At 38.5% G+C, this 17,893-nt stretch overlaps 1 protein-coding gene across 3 annotated transcripts in view; it reads left to right on the top strand.

Annotated features, from left to right (window-relative positions):
- CNTN5 (contactin 5) overlaps nucleotides 1-17,893 on the top strand; it is a 716,457-nt gene that overhangs the window by 651,674 nt on the left and 46,890 nt on the right. For all 3 annotated transcript variants that reach the window (XM_068145236.1, XM_068145244.1, XM_068145226.1), the window contains one exon: nucleotides 11,252-11,372. In XM_068145236.1, coding sequence (XP_068001337.1) covers nucleotides 11,252-11,372 — 121 coding nt within the window. The remainder of the gene's footprint in view (nucleotides 1-11,251; nucleotides 11,373-17,893) is intronic.

Here is a 17,893-nt window from a genome sequence, read left to right as displayed (position 1 = left end):
AGACTTTGTGAGGGGTAGTCTGTCTAATTCATAGAAACAAGTCTTCATGGAAGACCTAATTGACAGGATTTCCTTCTAGCAACCTCAGTAGGCACTTGAAAACTGAAAACACAGACCTACTTGCTTTTCTTAGAGTAACTTTAATTTTCTGTCCTTTATGCCTAGTCCAGAAGTCCTGGACAAAATTCTATTTGGAATTTTCTAAGATCTGTATTGACCTTAATTCTCTCTCATAGGTCTCCATTTTCTAGCTAAAGACATCTGATTTTGCAAGTAGATTTTCAGCCAACTGTCATCATTCCAACTCTGTGTTTGAAAGCCAATACTGTTTTTATGGCAGCTAAGCAAAATGATTCATTGTGGTTATCCACAGACTGGCAACCAGCAGCATTGCTCTTAGTGTCGCTCTCCTTAACCTACATATGTGCCTTTCAGACTCAGGAAAGTCATTTAGTCTCAATATCCTCTTGGTCTTTGATCTTAACTAAAACTGCCACCATGGGAAGCAATAAGCACAACTTCTCATGTAATATTTTACAGTGGTCATTTGTTCACAGGAAAGTGCATTGAAATCTACAGATACTTAGAAAAGGCTACTGGATGCATACCAGACAATACATTATCTACTGTCCAGCACTGGAGACTTCAATCTGATAAGCTAGGAGCTGAATGAGAGCATAACTTAGCGCCTTCCCTTACATTTTCAAGTCTCCCCTTAGCTTGTTGCAGTACTTTAATCATTTTTTACAAGATAAGGTTAAAATTTCCCAAGCATTTTCTAATCAGGCAGCGCTAAGTTCTACACTACATGGAATCAATTAAAGCAGCAGGCTGTTAATAATAATGTCTTTTTCTTTTTATTAGACATAAAACCAAACAATTCTAATTAAACAGGGGTTTTAATTTAACAGCTCCCTCCTCCCCACACTGAGGAAAACACCAACAGTTGTCTGAAGTCTTTTAGAAAATATGTCCTCTAAGCACAGGGAATTTCTGTTCAGGGTAATGCTGCTATATCAACCTCATCGCTATCAATTTGTTTCACTGTTTGTCGCAGCACTTTCCTGCTGATGGAAGAGGCTGAACACAGCCATTACTGTCAATTCAAATCTCCAGCTATTTCAGCCCTATACTCATTACCAGGTTTTGCCCATTTGTCATGCTACATCAGTTAAATACTTGAGTGATCAGAAGCGGCTTGAAAATAAATGTTCTTGTCTTTTGGTAATACAAATTTCATGTGCAAAATGGGTATAAAAGGGGACAAAATGGAATAAAGATTTCCCATTAAGACACTTTGAAATGCTTGTTTTATGACTGGTAACCACAACCCAAAATCTAAACACAATTTAGATCATGGTCCAATAATGCACTTTACCTTGTGTAGCTTCCAGGATATTTACAGTCCTAGTGACCTAGTTCAGTTTTTAGACATACTTGCATGCTGTGTTGGAATGGGGCATCCAAATATTACCTCGAATCAAACATGTTACTGATGTTCCCAAGTGCTTGTGCCTTTGGCTGCGACTAGAAAGTAAGGAGAGAGATGATAAGTAGCAATTCCTCTCTTTAATTTTACTTTGGAGGGTGGAACATGCAAGACTCTCAGCATTACTGCATAAAATTACTCTAAAAAATGGTTGTAATTAAAAAGCCATAAAATACAGTAAGATAATTTTTACACTGGTTTATTCTACTAAGGCATTTTGTACCTTCCCTTGTTTACAAGACACATTTTATAGAGAAGAATCTTGACGGTAAATAAAAGGAATTTCATAACAGTCCCTTCTTTCCAATGTTTACTTGCAGCTGATGGATCATTTAACTGCTTGGCACAGAGTTAATCTGAGAAGTAATAGCACAGCTGACTTTCTGAACATCTGATCAGTATCAGCTTTCCTAATGCTAAGGCCTTCCATTTGCAGCTCTACTGTCTATTTTTCACTTGTAGCTCTGGAACCTTTCTCAAGAGCTGCTGTGTCAGTGTCTTCCAGACCCATCCTGGTAGAATTTCTCCCTTGCAGTTCTTACACTCCTGCCATCCTGGTTGGTTTGGGTTTTTTCTCCTGGCCTTGTACCTCGAATCTCTATCATGTTGTTATAGTGAGGTCTTATAGGAAGAGACTCCCATTGGCCTGAAACTCAGCCCATCCTCCTGCCCACTTCTTTGTTTTGTAAACCAAAACAAGGTGAGGTAGATAATAGTGAGATGAATACTTAATAAATATTACCCAGCAATATAAGTGTTCAGAAGCATAACAATCAATCACGGTGCCACAACTGCTCTTAATTAACACATTCCCATCATATTAATGTATAGAAATTTTAAGTAGATGCCAAAGAAAAGGTTGTAACAGTCATCATCTTTCTTCCCCATTTACTGCACTGGGGAGATCCTGAAGAGGAGAAGAGGAGACTACTCCTTCTAACCAGCTAGCAGGAAGACCTTTCCATTTTCCTTTTCTCTCTCCACATTGCCTTTTTTATTTCCAACCTAGGTATCTTTCTTTGCTAGCGTTGATGTGTGCCATGATCTATGGACCCCAGTAATAAATTTCTATTCATGTAGGGCTGTCACAATATTCTTCATGTAGCACACTGATGAGATCTCATGAATCATGCTTCCTTCTTTGACGTCTTCTAAAAATGGCAGAAACATCCCAGATGGGTTTTGATTCCATTTCTGTCATCTTCATCCTGCACTATCAACACCATTCCAGTCAAATGGTCTATGCAGCTCCATACTCTTTTCCCCTCTCTACATCTTTGAACAGGAGGACCTTAAGTACTTAAGTACCCTTTACAGGCACCCTTTACAGGTCTTCCTTTTCTTCTCCTGGTGACAACCACTCAGATACAGAGTATGAATTTAGCAACATATGTCTACTAGGCCTCCCTGTCTTGCAGCCTGCCATTTCATATCACATCTTTTTTCTCATGCCCTCTCATTTTCAATGCTTTTTCTCTTCTTTCTTTAACTCCTAAATTTCGTAAAACCACCACAGTAGGTAACATGCTACCTGACATCTGATACTTGTTTTACTCCATCTCTTCCTCCACATTCTCTCAATGACATCAATCAAACTTATTTGCAGATACACATTAAAGTGCTCCCTATCCACTCCCAACCACCCAACACTTTCTAGCATCCTCTCCCAAACGCCATTGCTCATCCCAAACCTATCATTATTCTGCTTTCTCTATGCAGACTGTGCAAAAATACTGGAAGGCTCCACAACTCCCCTGGATAATTTTTATGGACACACAAACCTCAAAACTTTGACAATCATCTCTTTTGCTTCTTATAGATGGGGGAAATGAAATTTGTGTGTTATTAGGTACCCCTCAGTCAACCTGCATCAGCCTGGATTCCACTACGCTACCATTATTATACTACCTCATGCTATTAATCACAATAAACCCAATAACAGTAATTTAATCTTCCTTGTTCTAAATTTGCTTATGTGATTATAAAGCAGGACTCAGAATATAGTATCTTATTATAACTGTATCAACAGAGAAACCTGCTGCTTTTTTAACAGATTAAATATTTGCCATTTGTAAGCATCATGAGCCGTAAACAGGCAAGTGGTTGATGTATGCAAACATTAGAATTTACATGAAATTGCACTCAAATTGTCCTAAACATATCCTGAACAGAAGTTGGCTTGCAGCCAACAATCCATCACAATGCACAGATAAATTGTCAACATAATTTAAACAGAAATTTGTTGCACTGCTATCTTTCATTTATTGTTCATGGTACAAAACCAACGCTGCCATAGGGCTATTCTGTATGATCATTAGTTTGCTTTAGATGAATTTACCAAAGCCAAACTCCATTGTTAATCAAATATATCTTAAAAAAAAATCAAGAATCCTCTGTAAAATCAGTTTTCAATTTAATCTGCCTGAATCTCATTAACAAAGGCTGTTTTGCTAAATCAAATAATGTATGAGTCAGGAATTCACCTTACCTGTCTGTTAGCTGCAAAAGCACCCATACATTAAAAACAATCATTTAACCAGAATAAGATAGCACTAACACCCAGGGTCGTTCTTTTTTAGAAGCAAATCTCAGTCCCAGTTAAAAACAAACCATTGCTCTATTATTCTCAGTTTATACAGAATATGACCTTACTTTTCAAGGTTTTTGTCCCTCCCAGGCATTCTCTTCTGTATAGAAACCACTATATAGGAAAGCATCTTCTCCTTTCACTGTGAAGAGACTTATATGATGGCCAGCAAGCATTGTTAAACCCCTAGTCATGGTAAAACAAACAAGGAAGCAAGCAAACAAAAAAACCCAACAACACCCCTCCCCCCCCCATCCCTTAGGCTTTCAGCATAACAATTTTCCCACAATTTCAGTGTTCACCCACTCTTTTTCTCCCACTGATTTAAGCTTTTCTTGAATACAGATCATTTGTAATAGACTCACTGCCATTTTTAGACACATTCTTCCCCAACAGAGAGACAAGTTTCACTGCATATTGTCCAGGTGACTTTGCAACTTGAATCCCTGGTACAATTCCCAACCTTTCTGGCCCCCCAGGCCTCTACAGCGCAGGAACTGAGAGCCAGCTGCCACATCATCTCTATGGACTACCCAGTATTTTGAACTTCCTTGCCTTTTTCTCCCTCTTTACAAGATGAATCGGGGCAACATTCACAGAACTGCAGTTGGAGTGTGGAAAGGAAGTATGATTGTCAGTGTGGAAAATGAGCAGCATTAGAAACAGATAAAATGAAAGCTAGGATTGATAGAAAGACAAAATAATGTTTCAAGGTTCCTGGGTTCCCATATTTTTTCCACATATGAGTCTGTAGTCTGAACATATGTGATAAACTGTGTAATAATAAAACCAACATTTAATTCTTCCATGGATGAGGTAGGTGGAAGTAAACAAGCAACTGTTAAGAAAGTGCTTTACTGTGTAACTGTGAGCTCCACTTTAAATGCAGGCGCATTATAGATTGTTGTTGTGCAAAGCCTTCAAAATAAAAGGTTGGACACGGAAAGAACCACATTACTTTAGAGATAAAAATTCAGCAAATGAATGGACAGATTAAAAGGGAGGTTTCCTAGCAACCAACTCAAGATAATGAACTGGCTCTCACAGGAAGAGTTAAGTGTAATTCACTTCACTTGAAGAACCATACGTAACAGTTACTTCACTGCAAAGCTATTCAAAGCCTCTTTATGAAATGGAAAGGAAAAGATCCACGTACAACTTTCTGTGAGGGTGTGAGATGGCTGAAAAAGTATTCATTCACCAACAGTAAGTTCTCTGCAGACTGGTGCTTTTCTCTCTCTTCTGCAAATTGCCCATACTAGGGAAATGGGCGCAAAAGCCAGATCCAACAAATTGATTCCTGTTGAGCAAAGTACTCGCATTAAATATTTATTGGAGCCTTTTTGAGTCTGGGGAAGTATCTCCACATCAAATGCAACTGCTGTGTATAGGTGGCACCAATTCTTCTGAAAAATTACTTCAAGCAGTACCTCACAGGTAATGCCAATTAAATAGATTTCAGACACATCTATGACCTCAAATAACATGCCACATTGGAGGAGAAACAATTGAGAGACACGCCACTCAGTGCTGGAGCTGCCCAGAACTTGATGAATGGATACTTGGGAGCATAATATGAATTATACAGTAATTTATTGTCCTAGAGAGAATCATTAGTCATGACAGATAGCATTGATAGCTGTATTATTATTTATTTACTGCTTATGGAAAACCAGGAGTATGTTCAGGGTTACAGTAGGTCCATAGCTGATGCTGGCCTTGAAGGTTGTATATTGATGTCTGCTGTGCACAAATCCAATTTGTAAACAAGTTTTCATTCAGTACCCCGAAGTGTGTTGCTCCAAACATGACAGATGACACCTCACTTTACAAATCATACTATTTTTAGTCTCATTTTACTCTCAAGACATCAGAGGTAGGGCAGCACTACTAGCTAACAGCAAAGTATTTCTTATCAAGAAGAGACAGAAATATGTAGTATATTTTTCTGAAGTGCTGGCAAAAGTAGCTTTAATTCATGCTCCTTGGAAATGCAAAGTTGACACTTGAGCTCTGTAGAAGGAGAAATAAGAACCAAGTGACCAAACTGGCAATCTCCTTAACTGGGGGCATTAGCATATCTGCATTTGTCTGAAATCTTTTAATGCATACTTTTTAATTGAAAAAGTAAGAAATGAAGTTCTAAATTGTATTGCCTCTATCAGGAGTAGACATATTTGTTAGGCAGAAGGGCCCACATGAAGCATCAGCACTCTTTGAATGAATACTGACATTACCTTGGGCTCTGTACTGGCCCAGAAGCAAGCAACTGTAGTGGGAATCATCCATAATTCAGTGATTTCAGTTAAATAGATCTGTGTACATTGAAAAGCCTTTAACTCTATGACAGTCTCAAGCTGCACCAGGGGAGGTTTGGGCTGGGTGTTTGGAAGACGTTCTCCATGGAAGGAGTGATTTGCCGTTGGAGAGGGCTGCCCGGGGAGGTGGTGGAGTCGCCGTCCCTGGAGGTGTTCAGGAGGGGATTGGACGTGGCACTTGGTGCCATGGTTTAGTAGTCCTGAGGTGTTGGGTGACAGGTTGGACTTGATGATCTTTGAGGTCTTTTCCAACCTTGGTGATTCTGTGATTCTGTGATTCTGTGATCTACCTTTCAGATGCTGGCTGTTAAACCTATCCCTTTGCAGGATTTTTTTGGCTTGGTTTTCTAAGCCTTAGGTTCTGTAAAGTACAAGATCTATTCCACTTAAAAGTTTATGCTGAACAAATATAAATACTTTTGATACTTGGCTAAGTAAGTAATACATGATATCCAGGATGCCAAGAAATTCAGAGAAATTAAGAAGAAATTAAATGCTACTCTGAAAGAGTGCTCTTATTGCAAAATATGCATTTCTACTCTGTTGCATTTCTACTTAGCAGGGTTTTTTTTAACTCTGTTGTAATCACTCAAATTTAAGCGGCAGTTGCAATGACATGTTGTAGAGATTCTCTTAAGATCTGGAAGGCCGTTGCATCAGGTTACCTCCCCCAGACCTTGTTGTGGCCTTGAACCTCTTGTTGCAAGATAAACTGATCAACAAAATAATCAATCTTCCAAGACTTGGAAGAATCTGTAAAGATCACTTTAAATATATCACTGAACAGCAACTAATACAAATTTTTTTAGAGGTCCTGGTCAACTCTTACTTATCTAAATGGAAGCTTAAATGTCTCACTATTTCCCTTGATCAAGAATCTAATTTTTGACCATATATCCTTCTGCATTACGCACAGTGACTTTAATTTCTTTCACAGGGATCTTTTGTGCTGCACTGTTCTCCACTTGTAGCAATGATTCATTCAACTGCTGCTTGTCTGCCCAGTTACACAGGTGTGCAGATGAAATACATGTATTTTTCCTGATAAGAATATTAGGATTCACATAGTCATGAACCCTCTGGAAGTCAGAGTGACAGCCACAATTTTTAACAGATCCTGAGTAATAATACCAGGCAGTTGCTATCCTTTATGCTTTTCCTCCCACTTAACAGCACACACATTAAATGTAAATTACTCTCAAGAGAGGACAAACATGGACTGATTCTGGTTTTATCCTTCTTAAAGTTAAGGTTTTGTGCCACAATCATTAATTATCTTGAGCAACTCATGTGTCAGTGGCTAGTAAACACTGCTGTGCTGGACATCTTAAATGATTTGTATGTTGAAGTTGACTCCTGGTAGGAATGAGTGCTCTTCTTTTGCATTTAGAGCTGCAGATATTCTTTTCTACTGCAGAGTACTCAGATATTCTTTTCTACTGCTGTGATTTCTGAACAAGCATGGCCTGACTGGTCTGAATATCTTTCCTTCAGTAACATCATCAAAGAGGCCACTTCAGAAGGCAAAACACTACCATTGTATTCACACTCTAAGATCTACAGGGTTAATTATATGCAGATCATGCCCATATCCACTTTGGTCTCAGCGGCAGCCTTCGTGCCCCACCTGCCTTTCCCCTCTTTACAAGTGAATATGCCTCGGTAAAGATTTTGCCTCAGTGCTACATGGAATATTATGACAATTTTGGCTCAAAAAATGCAAATGAGGTGAAGATTGGCTGAAGAAGGCGAGCCAAGATGTGCTGAAAAGGAATTCTTCTGCCTAGAAAGTAAAAACTAAATTATAGAAGATTGGATCTTGGAAACAATCCCATTTCATCTTGTCTTTAATGACCTTGGCAGAAAAGAGAAAAATATGCAAACAATTGTACACTGCAAAACTGGACATATTACTGCAGATGACTGCAGCTGATGAAAGTAACACAAGGAAACAGATAAGAAATATAATACTTCAACACATAAGGTCATGCACATATGGACATCTGCTTATAAAGTGAGATTTCATAACTTGCAGATGATTACAAAGGATAAAGATCTGGATACAACCATTCAAGCACAGCCTATGTGCCCAAAAGCCAGAGAAATATAAAATATGAAGTCAGTGATCTATTTCCAGCACTGCTAGTGAAGCATCACACTCTTAGTAAGACTTCATTTTCAATGCAGGGTAAAATTCCACTCATTCAGGATCAAAGCTGGATTGCTTAGCCTGGAGAAGAGGAGGCTCAGGGGTGACCTCATTGCCCTCTACAACTACCTGAAGGGTGGTTGTAGCCAGGAGGGGGTTGGTCTCTTCTCCCAGGCAACCAGCACCAGAACAAGGGGACACATTCTCAAGCTGCGCCAGGGGAGGTTTAGACTCGAGGTGAGGAGGAAGTTCTTCACCGAGCGAGCTGTTCATCATTGGAATGTGCTGCCCAGGGAGGTGGTTGAGTCACCATCCCTGGAGGCGTTCAAGAGGAGATTGGATGTGGCACTTGGTGTCATGGTCTAGTCGTGGGGTCTGTGTTGATAGGTTGGACTCAATGATCCTCGAGGTCTCTTCTAACCTTAGTTATACTGTGATACTGTGATACTGTGAAATTAGAACCACTGTACAGGAACAATATGAACCAGGGAACTTCAAGGAAGGTCTGTCAGTCATTGCCCAGTTAGCAAAGTAAACAAAAATTGAGAAGAAAAAAATCCTATGCTCAGTAAGTATTTCCTAATGCCCCACACCAAGTATGTGCACATAAACACTTATATGTAAGTAATATGTCATATTAAGTTCATAGAAATAAATTATTAACATGTAAAAGATAACACATATTATACATGTAAATATGCTTTAATACAGATTATAAAATGTATTATATGTATTGTATTAAGTTGTAAAGCATTTTATCATGATATAAAACTAACTCTACATTATAGGGTAGGATAGGATAGGATAGGATAGGATAGGATAGGATAGGATAGGATAGGATAGGATAGGATAGGATAGGATAGGATAGGATAGGATGGGATGGAATGGAATAGGATAGAGTAGTATTGTAGTATCATAGTATCAGTCAGGGTTGGAAGGGACCACAAGGATCATCTAGTTCCAACCCCCCTGCCATGGGCAGGGACACCTCACAGAATGGAATGGAACGGAACGGAACAGAACAGAACAGAACAGAATAGAATAGACTAGAATAGAATAGACCAGACCATACCAGACCAGGTTGGAAAAGACCTTTGAGATCATTGAGTCCAACCTATCACCCAACATCATCTAATCAACTAAACCATGGCACTAAGTGCTTCATCCAGTCTCTTTTTAAACACCTCCAATGATGGTGACTCGACCACCTCCCTGGGCAGTCCATTCCAATGGCCAATCACTCTTTCTGGGAAGAACTTATATAAAGTGTAGATAATGTACTAGGGAATAGTGCAATACAATAGTAGTTTGTATAGCAGAATAATCTATTATTTGCATTCTAATAAATTATATTGTATCATGTGCAATTATTAAAGTTCTGCATTATATATTATAAACAGTATAATTTTAGTAGTTATAAATTACATAATTGCATACAAAATAATTATATGCTATCTATACTGTAACATGACACAAACTCTACAGTAATGTTGGGGAAAAAATGTTAGGTTTTTGTATTGTACAAAGTAGCAATGATTAGGAAATTTAGAGATATTTGCAGGACATTTTGCCTAAACTCAATTATTATGCTAGAACTGTTTCTATTTGATTATTAAGAGAAAAAGACAGTTGGACTCAACAATCTTAGAGGTCTTTTCCAAACAAAGCATTCTGTGCAAAACGCTTGGAAAGGAAGAAAAATATTCACAGCAATTTGCTAAATTTGTGGGTGCTTACAATGAATCTAAGTGTAACACCTATTTTTATTACACAGAAGTGAGAAAGCAAGCCATAACTGCCATGCCATGTAGTCAGGGTGTCTTTCATTCACACTTATCTCTTCCTTCTCTAAGTAATGACTACAATAAATCAATGGACTTGGGCTCAACAATGGTGATCGAGCAACATTTGTTGTCTCCAGGCTTAGACATAAAAGTGATTTTGTACATGTAAAATCAAATATCATCCCTTGAATTTGATAAATAATACAGACATTCTCAACAAAAGACATTTATCCTCTGAAAGACTGTTTTTTACTTTCTAGTTTTATCTTCTTTGCTCTTAATTTTTGGTCTTTGTAATTCCTGTTGGCTGGAAGGTTAAAAAAACAATAATGGACTGGTTCTCTGTGTACACTCATTCAGAGACTGTATGTTTCAGTTTAACATATATAGAGATTTTGACAGGGGAAAAAAAAGAATCTGTTAGTATTTCCTCAGTTATATTTAGTATTAGTTTCCTCTATGTTAATAAAAATCAACCAACATTACCTTTCAAATGACCTTAACTTCATTACAGTAGTAAGACATACTCCAAATGTCACCAGATTGTAGGGAATAGGAAGAAAGCCTCCTTCATTACTAAGATGAAATTTTTAATGCTAAGGATTGCATCCAAAATATTTCTGTTCATATCCTTAATGAATTTCTTTGTGCTAGTTTGGAACCATTTTCTTTGAGCACACAAACATGCACAATGTGCTTTATGCACAAAGTTATTAAAAAACCTGAAATCCTCTTCTTTAATCCTCATTAATAATGGTATAAATGCAGTGCCCTGATAATCCTCCAAAGAGGGTATTAGGAAAGGTAAATGTAGTCAGATGAAAGCTGCAATCGTGAGTTTCTCACACTGTACAGAACACCCTCATGAATTACCTTGAACAGAAACTTACTGAATGTTAAACTGGCCCTTCATCCCTGTTTCAGCAAGCATCCTCTGCAGATTTAATGATCAGGAACATTCTCCTGATGCATGCTGGGAGATATGGCTGCAGGGTTCAGACCGCAGCGGACACCGTGTCAGATGAGACGGAGCTGCTTGTTAGGGGTGAGTATGTTCACGGTGCCACCTGAAAATGCAATCACCAGATACTGTTGTACCAGAGGACTTGAGTATGGGGACTTCAGACATCACTCTTCAGAATTTATGCTACTGAAAACACTTGTTATTAACCTACTGTTTTTGAAAGTAGTTGCACCATAAAGTCTCCTGCAGACATGGCAATGAAAAGTAGATCACAGTTAATAGATGGACAGTCTTAAGAGAGGTAATAGCACTAAAAGGTATACCACATTAGTTAAAATGTGGACAATTGGCATTCACAGGCCTCTGATGTAAGTTCTGTGTCTTTTTTATGTGGTAATTTGCATTTCATCTTACAGTCAAACCATTGTCTCAGGTTCAATGTCTTAGGAATACTCATTCACTTCCTAAGAACATGGACCATGCAGTGTATTGTAAAATGATAGACAAGAACAACAAACAAAAAGCTCCCTAATATGTCAGGGATTTGGTTTCTCTCACATATGGAATTGTCACCACCAAATTTTGATTGCATTTTTAGGTGGTTTTATAATCTGTTGAGTTGCTCTACCTGTCATTTGGCATTCCTGATAATGCACAGAAACACATCCTCCTGCAGGGACCCAGATCATGTCTCAAACCCCAACTAGATCCTATAAATAAGGGCATCAGCACCATAGGTGCATTTCACTAAGCAGAGTATTTCTGCATTCAACACAACTTGTGTGTGTGTGGTGCAAGTGTGTTAAGTGCCTGACAGGACTTGAGCACTTGCAGTTAACTTACTGACATTGAACCTGGCAGGTTCTGCCACGTCAAGATTGAAGGACATCTGCTAGATAATACAGCCAGGTAGCCTACTGTGGATTATGTAGTTTTTTAAAGCATAAATCAAGGTAGATATTTTATTAACATTTGAAAAACTTCATATAGAAAAAAAAAATTAGAAATCACAGTATTTCAGAAATATTTATTCTATTGCATTCCACCACCTCTTCAGATCTGATATGTTCATATCCATCACTTTTAGGCCAAATATATGCTTTATATGATAAAGAATCTTTCTGTCTGACTGCAGGGCTCTTCAAATTGTGATGAAAGCAGCTGTTAAGTATTTCCATAAAGTCACTTTGAGGACCATCAGATTCCTGTGAGCTATGGCACTATTGAGAGGGTAGTATTCAGTTGCCTCAACACAGATGCATAATGACATTTTAGCTGCCTTATGAAATCTGATTCATCTTTGTGGGTTACGAAAGACCTTACGTGTTACCATTACCTCTCTCTGGCAGGAGAATCCCTATGGATATGCAAAGCAACCTCACCTTTAAGGCCACTGAAGCAATTAGTGACAAAAATCTCTTAGCTTACTATTATCTGTAGATTAGCTCTGTTTGGTTGGGGTTTGGGGTGTTTTTTTAAGAGTACTGGTTATAGAAATGAGTTTATTGAATTTGATGTAGAAAATAATTGCTTCTTTGAGGAAGAGGTTTGAGATTTAAAAACCAAAACAGCAAAAGGATGTTGTAAGCACTAACAGAATGTACATATGTGGAAGTCTCATTGACACGCCACCTTGCTGATGAAATGAAAACTCTAACTGCTTTATAATTTGAATTGAAATTCAACTGTAATTCGCTTACAGTGTTCTCCTTTTCTTGCTTCTACGATGGGATAATTACAGGATACAGTAAGAAACGTCTGCATCACCTACACAAAATGCTTTCTAGTATGTGACTGGTTTTGTCCTGATGCTCAGTTCAGTTTTCATGAAATGATAAGATATAGTTGATTTGCTGAAGTGGTTAATTTCCTTGAGGTATCTGTAAAACTTACGCTGATGAGAGCAATGTGAGTCTTGCTTTCACACAGAAAAATGTGGGATGGTTTTGTTTTGTATTGCAGACAACATTTAAAACACATTCAACACAAAGTTGCTAATCATTGCCTTTTTTATAGATTTTAACATTAAAAGAGTTCAAAATATTAACAAGAATCTAATCTCTCTCTCCTTATATGTTACAGGCTTTTCATTTCAGTATCTCTAATTCCTTCTTCTTCTGCTATCTCAGTTTATAGAGTGCACTCTGCAATTTGACACTATCTGAAATTTCCAGCTCCTTTCAAACTTCTTTAGGTTTAGCTTTTGGAGATGCTGGACATTTCTTAGGAGAAGACACCAGCAGCAACAGATGTTTCAGTAACTATTTTGGTAGATTCTGAAGAGTTCCACCGAACAGAAGTCATCATCTATGAAGAAAACCCATCGCCAATATGCAGTGAAGTCTGAAATCCAAACCTACATTATTCTTTATTTTTAATACAGTTTCTAGGTACAAGATTTTCATTTTATGCATATTACAAAACCTCTTTTGTGTTTTAAATGTTACAGCCCCATGGCCAAAGTGCTTAACAAAGCATAAGCTTTTTTATGAACCCTTAGAGGTACCGACATAAGCAAAGATCCAGCCTGTCCTTGCTCTGACCTTGCTCTCTCTCTCCCTCTCCTTTTGTCTCTGTGAAAATGCTGGTCATGAATGCTGATAATACCATACAGCACGCAAAAGCATTTCAATCATGAGTTATATTGTAAGGTTCATATTTTTAATGTTTCATTGTGAATTTTAGTAAAAAAATAATTTCTATTTACACCACAGCTCTGCAGGAAATAGATGGGACGTGCAGAATAAATTCTATTTACCCTCCTTTAGATATTGGTGAACATCAGAATTATTGCTATCAGCAAAATTCTTGATTTATAGTGAATTGTGTATTCAACTGGTGCATTATTTCCAAGTTACAGGATGGTTTTCTAGAACTTCATTATAAGTGGCTAGAATGACAACTAGATCTTGCTGCAGGTTCTTCAGATGGAGGAAAGAGAACCAAATTTCTTGTAGACTATTATTGCTCATAACTAACATGCTGATCTTCCACTGCATTTTCAAGCTACTGCAACGTCTCAGGATCATTTATTGTGGAGAAAGTATAAAATATCCTTAAACCTTATTTCTCCTTTTTCTAAAGCAACCTTCTAGCTGCTCTCTCTCTTGTCTATACAGAGCTGTCACTACTTTTGCACTTTTTCTTCTTTGCTCTGCATTACACGGTAGAACTTAAATTCCATCAGTGTCAGCAGTGACAGTCTGAAGAACAGATAATTAATAATGCCAACTACATATCCTTTTTGCTTCTTTCCTTTAGTCTCATTACTTACAAGAAGGAAATTACTGCTGCAAAAAGATTTCTATATATTTGTGTGTGTGTGTGTGTGTGTGTTTGCATGTGAACAACAAAAGAAATTGAGTGCAGCAATTGTCTATTCTGGATCCTTCTACAACGAGTTGTAGATTTGTATTACCCCATTTTGAAACAATTTTCAACTTCACTATCTCAGTTCTTGATTTTAGGTAAGTTGCAGTGAAATACATGCCTGATGTTCTTTCTGTAATGATTTTTATTTAGTGCATTTCAAAACTACATGGGAAAAGGTATTTTACATTTTCTTTAGATAAAACATGCTGTAGAAACACAACACAAAGCCTAAGCATTTTTCTAAGTGCTTTGAAAACGTGATTACATTGTGTGTATTAAAGCAAGAAACAAATGTTTAGTGTTTCCTAGTAATTTCTCTGCTCCTAAAATACCTTTTGTATCCAGCCAAAGTTGTTTGGTTTTGTCTTTCTATTTAATTTTTCTAATGCTCCCCATAATGTAGATTTCATTAGGAAGAGATGTTCTGCTGGCAGCTGGACCTGTCCAGGCAGTGCATTCGCTTTCCAGCTTAAGTCCCTTGCATTTTAATCCTGGCATGGATTGTGAATGAGAAGTATTTCAGTAGTCTCATGCTAGTTAACAGTGACCTTCATAGGTGCATTGTCCTGACATACACAACATCATGTTTCTATTCAAGCAGGCTACTTCCTGACTTGCAAAACCATTTCCTCTCCAAAATACACACTTCTATAAAATTCTCTTTAATTCATCATCACAAGTTGTTCTTATTATTAGATACCTAAAAAGAGAAGTTCATTCATCTGAGATCTACCACCCCCTCTAGAAACACCTTGACTCTGGATGACCCCAGAGGGATCCTTTATTCTTTGAATATGAGACCATGAGAGAGGATTCAGCTCAAAGCCTAGGATTGATTTAAAGCAGAAGAGGCAATGCCAGCCAGTTACAGCTTAGCTCAGTAATTGCAATGCTCATCTATGAGGTAAGATACCTCTTTATAGCTGTCTGAGTCCCAGCCTCAAAACTACACTTGTCTCTCCTCAAGAGTGTGCTCTACCTGCAGGCAGTAGATTAGATGGGATCAAGATGTTTTCAGTTTCCTTTCTGAGGCACTGTAGCCAGGAGGACAGAAGTCAGAAGACAAAGAAATGCTAGCCTGACTGTATAGGGCACAATTTAGAGTATCTCCAACAACCAAACTATTTTTATCTTTCATGAAGTTGTCTGCCACCCAAAACATTACCAAAGTTCCCAGGGGACCCACTGTCAACAGCTTCAGCCAGTACACTGAAGTGTTTCTTGGAAAGCAAAAGCTAAAATATATGTGCACAGCCTCTGAACTGGATTTGCCCTCCAGCAGGGTAATGAGGCAGATATTGGCAATACCTTAAATGGCACAGTAAGGTTTTTGGAAGACAGTCATCACAGCCCATAGCAGCAGGGCAAGGTATACAGGGCAGGCTAATACAGCTCAAGGACATCCAGAAGAGAAAACAGCTTTTCACACAGGGTGGTAACTATTCTGGCACCAGACCCACGCAAATGTGCTACTTCAGAAGAGTCCCATAATAGGAACTGGGTATGTCTGATGGACAAAAAATACTTTTAGTGGAGTAAATTAATACAACAAAAATCACACCTATGGAGACATTTCTGACACCCAAATTGTCATCTGATTTTGCTTCATTTATGCCTTCTGCTGTTTGTTCACCCAAGCAAAATACGCACAGAATAACTGTTTGCCACGCAGACATCGTTGTCTACAGAATATAGAAACACAGTCAACCTTTTTCTTTCCCCAGTACATGAAGTTATCAACCATTTTAGTAGCAGAAATGATTAATAATTTTTATGAATATCAATCTTGCTCTTGACATCAGTCCAAGTACAGTTTTCCTATGTCACCTGCTTTGTCTGGCTACCAACCTTTGTGTATCCAGACAGATCTTCAACTGTCAGTGAATATTAAGTAACTGAGAAGCAGAACACAGCATGTTCCAGCTTGGCTGGTTTTCCATCTATCATTGGCACACCAGTAGTTGAGCTGTCTCTGTACTAGTTTTTCACAAGAAGTGATTACCAAGCAGAAGAACCTAATACAGGATAAATATGCATGTCATGTTCTAGCACTAATATGATCACAAATATGGTTACCAAACATCCAAGTACCAGCCAGGAGACTTTTATCTCACAGATGTTGCAAGTGATCCTGTAGCCAGCAATGTGTCAGGTTTCCTCAAGTCAATGCTTGTTTGTTAAGTAAATTTGGCTTTTTTAAGGCTTGTATTCCAAAATGGGCTTATTATATTCTTTTTTCCTCATTATGCTGAGGAAATTTGAAGCAATCTGTGCATTTATATTTTCCTTACAATGGATATCTTCATGATCCTATGCTTCCATCATGTTCTACTGTAGAGACATTTAAATCACAGATACTTCTGTCATAAAAAAAGGTTAACACCATGAAGGGAATAAGCTTTATTACCTTAAGTTGGCCCAAGCCACTACCTTTAAAAAGGTCAACAATGGTTTTCACTTTGTGTTTAATTCATCAGTACAAAACCTGTTACTTACTGACACAAAGGTTTTGAAAAACACCAGCAGAACTTGTAGCAAGAGCAGAAGACCACTTCCTACATTCACTCATTGCCCCTTGTCCTGTCATTGGGCATCACTGAGAAGAGCCTGACTCCATCCTCTTGGCACTCACTCTTTACGTATTGGTAAACATTAATTAGGTCACCACTCAGTCTCCTCCTCTCCAAACTAAAAGAAGCTCCCCCAGTCTCTCCTCATAAGGAAGATGATAGAATCACAGAATCAATAAGGTTGGAAAAGACCTCAGAGATCATCAAGTCCAACCTGTCACCCAACACCTCATGACTAACTAAACCACGGCTTCAAGTGCCACCTCCAGACCGCTCTTGAACACCTCCAGGGACGGTGAATCCACCACCTTCCTGGGCAGGACATTCCAACAGCTAACAACTCTCTCTGTGAAGAACTTTCTCCTCACCTCGTGCCTAAACTTCCCCTGGCACAGCTTGAGACTGTGTCCTCTTGTTCTGGTGCTGGTTGCCTAGGAGAAGAGACCAGCCCCCTCCTGGCTACAACCTCCCTTCAGGTAGTTGTAGAGAGCAAAAAGGTCTCCCCTGAGCCTCCACTTCTCCAGGCTAAGCAATCCCAGCTCCCTCAGTTTCTCCTCATAGGGCTTGTGCTTCAAACCCCTCCCCAGCTTTGTTGCCCTTCTCTGGACACGTTCCAGCAACTCAACATCTTTCCTAAACCGAGGGGCCCAGAAATGGACA

The sequence above is a fragment of the Melanerpes formicivorus genome, unplaced genomic scaffold, assembly GCF_026170545.1.
Source record: "Melanerpes formicivorus ecotype bairdi unplaced genomic scaffold, bMelFor1.0.p_v2 SCAF_1, whole genome shotgun sequence".
Classification (NCBI taxonomy): Eukaryota; Metazoa; Chordata; class Aves; order Piciformes; family Picidae; genus Melanerpes; species Melanerpes formicivorus.
The sequence above is the reverse complement of the archived record's forward strand: the minus strand, read 5'-3'. Positions and strand labels throughout refer to the sequence as shown.